The 9,982-nt window shown below is 24.0% G+C and overlaps 2 protein-coding genes across 3 annotated transcripts in view; one reads left to right on the forward strand and one right to left on the reverse strand.

Annotated features, from left to right (window-relative positions):
• LOC117171244 (mediator of RNA polymerase II transcription subunit 28-like) overlaps positions 1–8,580 on the reverse strand; it is a 67,399-nt gene extending 58,819 nt beyond the window's left edge. The window contains exons 1-2 of one of the 2 annotated variants that reach the window (XM_033358359.1): positions 8,297–8,580; positions 718–1,060 (exon numbers count right to left, since the gene is read on the reverse strand). In XM_033358359.1, coding sequence (XP_033214250.1) covers positions 718–1,060; positions 8,297–8,356 — 403 coding nt within the window. In that variant the 5' untranslated portion in view covers positions 8,357–8,580. The remainder of the gene's footprint in view (positions 1–717; positions 1,061–8,296) is intronic. The other variant, XM_033358358.1, reaches the window with a different exon arrangement.
• A 289-nt stretch (positions 8,581–8,869) lies between these two features.
• Positions 8,870–9,982, forward strand: part of LOC117172054 (rabenosyn-5) — a 27,707-nt gene continuing 26,594 nt past the window's right edge. The window contains exons 1-2 of the mRNA XM_033359793.1: positions 8,870–9,368; positions 9,618–9,737. Of these exons, the coding sequence (XP_033215684.1) occupies positions 9,233–9,368; positions 9,618–9,737 (256 nt within the window). The 5' untranslated portion in view covers positions 8,870–9,232. The remainder of the gene's footprint in view (positions 9,369–9,617; positions 9,738–9,982) is intronic.

The following is a 9,982-nucleotide window of genomic DNA, read 5'->3' on the forward strand; positions in this document are numbered from 1 at the left end:
CATCATTTATGATAGAAAATTAGTTTTTCTTGATCGAAAATTGATCTTTCTCGTTTGAAAATTAACATTTTAATTGAATATTCGCGTATTTTGATGCATATTTTTCTTTTGGTTGAAAATTTATCTTTTTAGGTAAAAATTTAGCTATTTTTGGATTAAAAATTAATCTTTTCTGATAGAAAAGTAATCTGAACACAATATTATAATAATCATAACTCACCTTTCTTGGTTTAAAATTATCTTTTTAACTGAAAACATCATTTATTTTGTTAAACATTCTTCTTTTGGTAGAAAATTAAATTTTTTGGTTAAAAATTTATCTTTTTAGGTGAAAAATTTAGCTATTTTGTTAAGAATTCAACTTTTTGTCCAAAAAATTTCCTTTTGTACAACAAAATCATTTTTAATGATAGAAAATTAGTCTTCCTTGATTGAGAATTCATCTTTCTTGGTTCAAAATTAACTTTTTAAATTGAAAATTCATCTTTCTAGACGAAAAATACAATTTTTTGATTAAAAGTTTAATTATTTTGTTCAAAATTCAATTTTTAGGTTAAAAATTATTTTTTTTTGTTTGTTTATAAATCGTCTTTTTAGGATGAAAATTGATCTCCTTTATTGAAAAATTGATACTTTTTCGTTGTAATGTAGTTTATGGGCCTCTAGGATTTAAATGTTAATTTTAAAGAGTGTCAAATAAAATTTATAAAAACTTACCATTTGGCGCTGGACCTTGCACTGGAGATTTCGCCCATCCTTGCAAATCAGCCAGAAGGTTTTGCCAGACTGCAATTTTGTCGTAGTGTCGTTTAATTAATTCTTCCTTGCGCATTAGCTCCGTTCGAAGGTCCGCGATATCTTCTTTCAGAACGAGTTCGGGTTTCAAGGCCGATAATAAAAACCACCTTTGAAGAAAAAAAGCTTCCACTTGGCGTGCGAGGTCTATAAATCGCAGGGTGACTTGTTCCACTTCTCCTTTGACCTCTTCTTTATCCACGGACAATCCTCCACTTCCGGTGTTTCCCAGGCCTTCGTCCTTTGTCAGCATGTGGAGGCATTGCTATAGATTTAAAAAATTCATTGAAACTCGTTCGATTTCAAATATTATCAGGGTGTCTACTCAAAAACTGGAACTAAATTCCCTGACAATTCCAGGGTTTTTTTTTTTCCAGGGATACAATTTCACGAGTTTATTATAAATAATGTTTTTTTTTTCAATCGTTTTAAATATCTAAATGTGTAAAAATAGTAATATTAAAATGTAAAATTAAATCACTGTTTTTTAATTCGAGAAAGTAGCTTTATTAAATCAGAAGTAATTTCTTTATGGTACACGTTTCTAAGGATTCAATAAATATGTTTAATTTAAAAAGATTTGAAATAAATAATACTAATAAATTATTTAATCGTTTCTTGAATTTGTCCCAGAATTCCAGGAATTTGAATAACAATTAAAATAAAATTTATTTTATCGTCACATACTTCAGTCAGTTAAATTTTTAGTTAAAAAAGTTAATTATCAACCAAGAAAAAAAAAGAACGTTCAACAAAAAGGTTGAATTTTCAACTAATATGATGAATATTAAAAAAAATAGTTTAAATTTTAAACAAAATACATAATTTTTCAACTAAAAAAGATACATTTTTAACCAAAAAATTAATAGTTAAATTTTCAGTTAAAAAAATTGAATTTCAACACAAAAGAAAAACAAATTTCCAACAAAAAGATACATTTTTAATCAAGTGGTTGAAGTTTCAGCTAAAAAAAAATTTTCAAACAAAAATAGAATAGTTCAATTTTTAGTTAAAAAATTAATTTTCAATAAAAAAAAAACGGATTCTCAACAAAATACCTAAAACTTAATTTGACATTTAATGAAGACGAATTTTCAACAAAATACATTAATTTCCTGCTAAAAAAATTTGAACCAAAAATAGAATAGACACATTTTCAGCGAAGAAAATTAATTTTTAATTAAAAAAAAAACTGATTTTCAGCCAAATATTTCAATTTTTTACCAAAAAGATGAATTTTCAAGTAAATTTATGAATTGCAATCAATCATTTGAATTTTCAACTAAGAAAAAAATGAATTTTTAACCAAATAATTGAATCTTAAACTAAAAAAGATTTTGCAACCAAACATGGAATATTTAAATTTTGAGGAAAAAAAAATCAATTCTTCACAAAAAATAAAACGATTTTTCAACAAAATAGTTAATTTTTATTTAAAATACATAAATTTTAAACTAAAGATAAATTTGCAAATAAAAATTAAGTACTTAAATTTTCAGCTAAAAACATATATTTCTACCTTAAAAACAAAAAAGAATTTTCAACAAAATAGTTCAAATTTCTAATGGAATAATCAAATTTTCAATACAAAAAAATTATTTTCAACCCACAAAATAACAAATTGGCAAAAAATATATAAATTTTCAGTAAAATATTTGAATTTTTAACTCAACAGATTAATTTTTACCCAAAAATTGAATATTTAAATTTTCGGTTAAAAAATTAATTTTTAAACAAACAAAAAAACAATTTTCAAGAAAATAGTTAAATTTTCAACTGGAATAGTCGAATGATCAGTACAAAAAATTAGTTTTCAACAACAAAAAAACTATTTTTTTTAAATAGTTAGATTTTCAACCAGACATGAATTTTCAATTAAAATGATAAAACTTTTTTTTTTAAATTAATTTTTAAGAAAGTAATTTAACTTTCAACCAAGTAGTTGTATTTTCAACCAACAAAGATTACAAAGATTACACACAGAGTACACGAATTTTCAAGCAAAAAATAGAAGTTAAATTTTCGGTTAAAAAAATTCATTTTCAACCAAATATATAATTCTTCAAACAATTAAAGGGTAAGTTTTCAATGAAACAGTTGAATAGTCAACCAAATTTTTGCATTTTCAAATAAAAAAAACGAATTTTCTTCAGAAAAGTTCAATTATTGACCTCAAAATATCAATTTCCAAAAAAAAAATTTTAATTTTTAAACAAATAAATGAATTTCTACCTAAATAATTAAATTTTTTACGCAAAAAGAAAAAATTTCAAAAAATAGCTTTTTATTTTAAAACTTGTAGAATTTATAATTGCACATTTTCAAAATTAAGAACTCGTCCATTTTTAAAATTTTATGAATAAAAAATCTGTATTATGGATCACATCGAAGATCAAAAGTCAGGTTATCAATTCAAAATCTACCAAATTGAAGAAATTTTCAAATCAAATCAAAATTAAATTAGTTTTAATTTAAAATTTTCAAAATTATAAACTCTTAAAAATTTAATGATTTAGAATTGAAAATTCTTGAATTTTGAAAATATAAAATGACAAATTATTCAATTTTTAATATTTATATCTTGAAGGTATGAAATTTGGGCAATTTTTTTATAGTAGTTTAATTTATCTCTTTCTTTAGAAAATTTACCTTTTTTGGTTGAAAATGCAATTGTCTGGTTAAAAAATAAATCTATTTTAGTTGAGGATCTTTTTTTTTTACTCAAATGTCAACTAATACATCCCTTGTTAAAAATCTATCACTTTAGGTTGAAAATTAGTTGAAAATTAATTTTCTATCTGAAAATTTAACTATTTTGTTGAAAATTCAACTGATTGGTTGAAAATGAACTTTTTTATTTGAAAATTCATGTGCTTGGATTGAAAATCCAACTGTTTTGTAAGAAATTGGTGACCTTGAAAATTCAACAATTCAATTTTGAATTTTTTAATTCAAATATAAAATTAATAAATAAATAAAAAAGAAATTTCTACCCAAAGAGATGAATTTTTCAAACTAAAATTTTTTTTTTAAGTTGAATTTTTAACCAAATAGTTCAATTATTTACTTAAAAAGAAAATTTTTCAACCCAACATTACACAAGGAACTTTCAACAAAAGAGTTAAATTTCTAACTAAATACTTGAATTTTCAGTCAAACAGTTGAATTTTTAAATAATAAAGATTAATATTGAATCAAAAATAAATTAGTTACATTTTGCAATTAAATAAATTATTTTTAACCAAAAAATTGTTGAATTTTCAGATAAGAAATTGTTTTCCAACCAAAGAAATTTTTTAAATAGGATAATTGAATTTTCATCCAAAATGATATCTTCAACCACAAAAATAAATTTGTATTACTTTAGTTTAATTTTTAGCCAAATAGTTGAATTTCTAATAAAAAAGATTATTTTTTAACAAAACAAATGCATTTTTAAGCAATAAGCATGGAATTTCTACAAAAAGAGATGAATTTTTTAACCGAAAATAAAATCAAGAATAATGTTTTTGATAATTTATAACTTTAGAATTAATATATTGTATTTTTGTGCAATAAATAAATTATGTAAACTTGCATTTTGTTTTAAATACCAATTCCCGACGAAAAACAGTAACATAATCTACAGTTTTTCAAAATTGTAAGCGTGATTTGTGAAGTAAAATAATTTTTTCAAAATAATTTTGTATATTATTTTATGTGAAAATTTTAACAAAATCTAAATTTGTTGTAAAATTGTAAAATCAAGATTTACTGTAAATAAATTATAAACGACGTTCACACTCAAGGAATTCGTGACATTGACAGAATTCATGAAATGTATGGGATTTGCGGAATTCTTAATATTCACAGAATTCATGGAATTTAAGGATTTCACAGAATTCCCCCAATTCATGGAATTTAAGGATTTCACAGAATTCCCCCAATTCATGGAATTTAAGGCCGTGTGAGCGTAACCTCAATAAATTTTTCTCACATTTTTTTCAAATCCAACTTATCTTCACTCAAAACAAAAATTTGTTACAAAAAAAAGCAACGTTTTTTATCATTGTAAAAATGTAGGACCAGACAAACGTTTCTTAGTGCTTCCTATTTCATTTTCCAAATTTTCAACTCGATATCGCGTTTCGTGTGATCGTAAATTTTGTTTGAAAAAAGGGGTGAACAAATTATCCGAGTTAGGCTCACATGGCCTTGAGAAATTTATGAAATTTAAGAAATCCATGGTGTTTAAAGAATTCACGTAATTCATAGAATTCACGAAATTTAAGATATTCACAAAATTCATGGAATTAACGGGCTTCACGGAATTGGTAATATTCACAGAATTCAAGTTTATCTATTAATTCGTGAAATTCACGGAATTCGTGAATATATTTATAATTATAATTATTATAATATATAATATATTATTATGTTATAATTATAATATATTAATAATTAATGGAATTTAATGAATTCGTGTTATTCGTCGAATTTAAGAAATTCACGGAATTTGTGATATTCACAGAATTCGCGATATTTGCAGAATTCATGAATTTCAAGGAATTCACAGAGGTTAAAGATTTCATGGAATTCTTGGAATTGAAGAAATTCACGGAATTTATGGATTTCACAGAATTCATATGATTAGGAGGAATTCGTAACATCCACGGAATTCACGTAAACCTTTTTAGTTCGGAATTCTTGAATTTTGTTAAAACTTCGTCTTTTTAGATCGAAAATGTAAAAATTTCGTTAAAAAAATCAACTATTTGGTTGAAAATTCCCCTGTTTTATAGAAACTTCGTTTTTTGTCTTAAAAATGCAAAATGTTGATTACATTTTTTTCTCCCTTCTTTCCTGGCTGAGCAATCTTTCTCGGTTAAAAATGAAACGCTTTTGTTAAAAATTCGTCCTCTAGTTTGGAATTTCGTAGAAATTTTAATGAAAATTGTTCTTTTCTAGTTAAAACTGAACTATTTGGTTGAAAGTTAATATATTTTAGTAAAAAATTAATATATTTTAGTTAAAAATTAATCCCTTTGGTTTAAAACTTCATCTTTTGTTATTAAAAGTGCAACTGTTTGATTCAAAAGTAATCAGTTTTGGTTGAGGATTCAGCTATATTTGTTGAAATAAGTCTATATTGGTTGAAATTAATTGTTTTTAAATAAAATGAAAATCTTTTTGGTTGAAACATCAACTATTACAATTCTACATTAAAAATTTATCTTTTTTAATTAAAAATTCAATTATTTTGTTGAAAATTCTTCTTTTTCCCTTGAAAAATAAACTATAATTTTTCAAATTCGTTTTTTTTTTGTTTGAGAATACATTTTTTAGTCAAAAATATAACTATTCCATTAAATTCTTTTTTGATTGAAACTGGTTGAAATATCAACTATGTATTACATTTTTCGGTAAAAATGTATATTTTTGGTTGAAGATTTATCATTTAATTTTTTTTTTTTAATTAATTACGCATTTCGACTTAAAACTTAACGATTCCATTTCTGCTTAAAAAATTATCTTTTTCAAATCAAAATTCAACTATTTGGTTAAAAACCCATGTATTTTATTTAAAATTAATTTTTTTTTTGTAAATTCCAACTTCCGACTTAAAAATTAACTTGTTTTGTAGAAAATCCATCTTTGTGGCTTAAAAATTCTACAATTTGTTCAATTTTTTTACTTTCTTCACTAAAAAATCTTTTTTGGTGGAAAATTCGTATTTTTGGAATGCAAAATTCATGTATTTTGTTTGAAAATTAAACTTTTTCGTTCAAAATAGTCTTTCTGATTTAAAAATTAGTCTTTTTGATTTGAAAGTAAAAATGCAACTATTTCATTTTTGTTTAAAATTTATGTTTGTAATTGAAAATCATACATTTCTCCTCAAAATTTCAACTATTTGGTAGAAAATCAAACTTTTTGTTAATAATGTAACTCTTTCGTCGAAAAAAAAATCTTTTTCGGTTGAGAATTAAACTATTTGATATAAAATTCGTCTTTTTGGTTTGAGAATTTAACTATTTTCTTGGAAACTCCTTCTTTTTTAAATAATGTTGTTTAATTGAAAATGTAACTTCCATTTATATTGAAAACGCATGTATATTGGTTGAAAATTAACTTTTCTTTTTAAATGCGTCTATTCCGTTTTAAAAATTCATCTCTTCGTTAAAAATGCAACTAATTGGTTGCTAATTAATCAGTTTGAATTTTCAACTAAAAAGATTATTTTTTAAACAAATATTGAATGTTAAAATTTTGTGTTAAAAAAATTAATTTTCAACCAAAAAAATAACGAATTTCTAACCAAATATTTCAAGTTTCAACCGGAAAAACCAAATTTTCGGGGCAAAAACTAGATTTTTATACCACAAAATAAGCGAATTTTCAAAACCAAAAAAGATCAATTTTCAACGACAAATGTAATAGCCGATATTTAAACCAAAAATATCTTAATTAAAAAAGTTTAAAAACATTTGAATTCGAACAAAAAATAGAAGTTAAATTTTCAGTTAAAACAAATTAATTTTCTTTAAAAGAAAATAATTTCCACCACGGTAATCCATTTTTTATTAATTTAAAAATTTTTTTAAATTTTTATATGAATTTTTCAAACTGAAGGCGAATTAAAAAAAAAATTATTTTCTATCAAGAAAGAGAAAAAACGTGAATCATCTTAATAAATTTTTAAGCTAAAAACAAATTTTTTACTGCAAATATTAATTTTCACGGAAATAAATAATTTTCTACAAAAATAATTGAATTTTAAAATCTAAAATTAAAGTTTTTAATATAAAAAAATAACTTCCTTTCCACTCAAATAATTGAATTTCCTAACAAATTATTGGATTTGCAAATTAAAAGGACAATTTTTTTCGAATGAAGTTTAATTCTCGACCTGAAAATATCAATTTGTAACCAAATAAATATAAATTTTTTCCAAAACAGTTGAATTTTCAACAAAATAATTAAATCCAGTAATACAAGGCTACTTTCACAAATAAGCAAACATTTTTACTTAATTTTATATTACAAATGACAAAAATTTAAGCAAATTCTCAAAAAAAAATTCCCGTTCATTAAGAAAAATCCTTGACATTTCCAGGTTTTTCATATATATAAAAATCCCCCTACAATTCTAGTTTTTCCTGTATTTTGTATAAAAATTGGTAACTTTTTGTTAAAACTTAGTCTTTTTGGATTGAAAATTCATCTTTTATAGTTGAAAAATCGTTTTTCTAAACGATGAATTTATGAATTTAAAATTTTCAAAATCAATTGAATTACATTAATTAATTAATACAAATAAATATAAAATATTAACAATATCAAATAAATAAATTACGTAAGAGCCACAAGAGGGACGAGATATTGATCGACATTTTCCGGCAAGTCCGGAACATAACCCCAAAATCGGCGAGTGTGTCGCTCAAAATTGGTGAAATTATATACACAATAGATTAAAAATCTGCATAAAACTGATAAAAATAAAAACAATGAACACAGTTACCTGAAACGCTTCCTCGAATTCATCCACTAGATTGCCGTTCCCGTTCGCGGATGTTGCCATCGTGCTTGTTTGCACATAAATAACACTTTCAGACTGACTTTCGCTATAATAAATTAAATCTGTGGCTCTTCTTTATCTCTAATTTACAAAGAAGAATAAACAAAATAAAAGTTTCTCTTTGGTAACTTAGCATTTGCCCACGCATTTATTTTTGCCACTTCACACGTCTTAAACCTTTCTTCATCGTCAAATCTGTCAACAAACTGCCATTTTGGATTTTGCCTGAGTGAAGACTATTCCTCAACTGTGATTGGTTGATTGTAATCTGTCCGTAAGAGGGCGATTATTAGAGCAATGGTCTTTTTTTCCCCAATTATGAATAAATACTGTGAGATTGAAACTAAGTACGATCTTTAAATAAATAAATTCAGTTATTTGAATCAAAATATCTAATAATAATGCAACAAAAACTACTATTTTAATTTGAAAGCAAGTTTTATTACAAGTAATTTAAATTTCGCGCTCTTCACATTCGAACAAACAACGCAATCTGTCAAATGTGTCAAAATGATGACAACGAGAGACGACTCACTGTCAAGTGTCAAAAAAAGTATTGACATGTGTTTATTTGTTGCAATATATTTTTTCATAATGCAAAATTATACCGGAATGTGAAAAAAGTAACTATGGAAAGAAAATAGATAGTGCTTCAGAGAATAATGTGTTTATTATTTAATTATTTGATAGGAGGAAGACTATTAAACCCTCCTTGTATTCGAACAATAATCTTATAACTTTAGGCTATGTTTCGTTATTTAAAGATACTTCGAATTCTGTGAAATAAGTATAATATTCGAAGATTTTGAAAAACTAACCTAAAAAAAGTGTTTATTTTCTTTTATCAGTATATAATTAAATCGATGAAATATCAATAAAATGGCAAGTTCTGAGGATGTTTTGGAAGGTTTTTTGTGCCCAATTTGTATGACTGATTTGAAAACTCCACATCAATTAACGAAACACTTCGAAGAATTTCATAACGATGATCCGGAAATTCTAAAATCTTTGAAAGGTTCGTTTTTTTATTTTTTCAACATTTCTCTCTTTGGACCTATCTCATAATTTGCTTATCTATTTCTATATTTAATACACCGCTTTATCAATTTTGTTGCTAAATGTCTGTTTTTTTCAATATTACGAACATTAAACATTCTTCTGTCCTCTGTCCTGATAAAAATTTTAATTTAAAGTCGAAATTAACTTTTTAAAATTATTTTCTTTTAGTATAGGATGGAAATTATTAATCGAATTTGCTTTTCAGATCTTTTTGGAAAGGCCAAGAAGAAAATCCTCAAACAAAATGAAGTCTCAGAGAGTTTTTCTGTTCCACTGTTTGATAATAAAAAATATAAAGAAATTGATTGGGGAGAGCAAGAAATAGGTATTTTTTCAAACAATTTTCAGAGCCTAAAATTATGTATTTTAACCAAAAAGCTGAATTTTTAATCAACAATATTAATTTAGTACACAGAAATACGTAACCCAAAAATATTAATTTTTTAACAAAAAATTAGATCTCAAAGAAATAGTGAAATTTTGAATCAAAGCAAATTATTTTTCAACCAAAAAGTTGCACTTTTAATAAAAAAAAATACTAAATTTCTACCAAAAAAAGATGAATTTTTA

Source organism: Belonocnema kinseyi, chromosome 4 (assembly GCF_010883055.1).
Source record: "Belonocnema kinseyi isolate 2016_QV_RU_SX_M_011 chromosome 4, B_treatae_v1, whole genome shotgun sequence".
Taxonomy (NCBI): Eukaryota; Metazoa; Arthropoda; class Insecta; order Hymenoptera; family Cynipidae; genus Belonocnema; species Belonocnema kinseyi.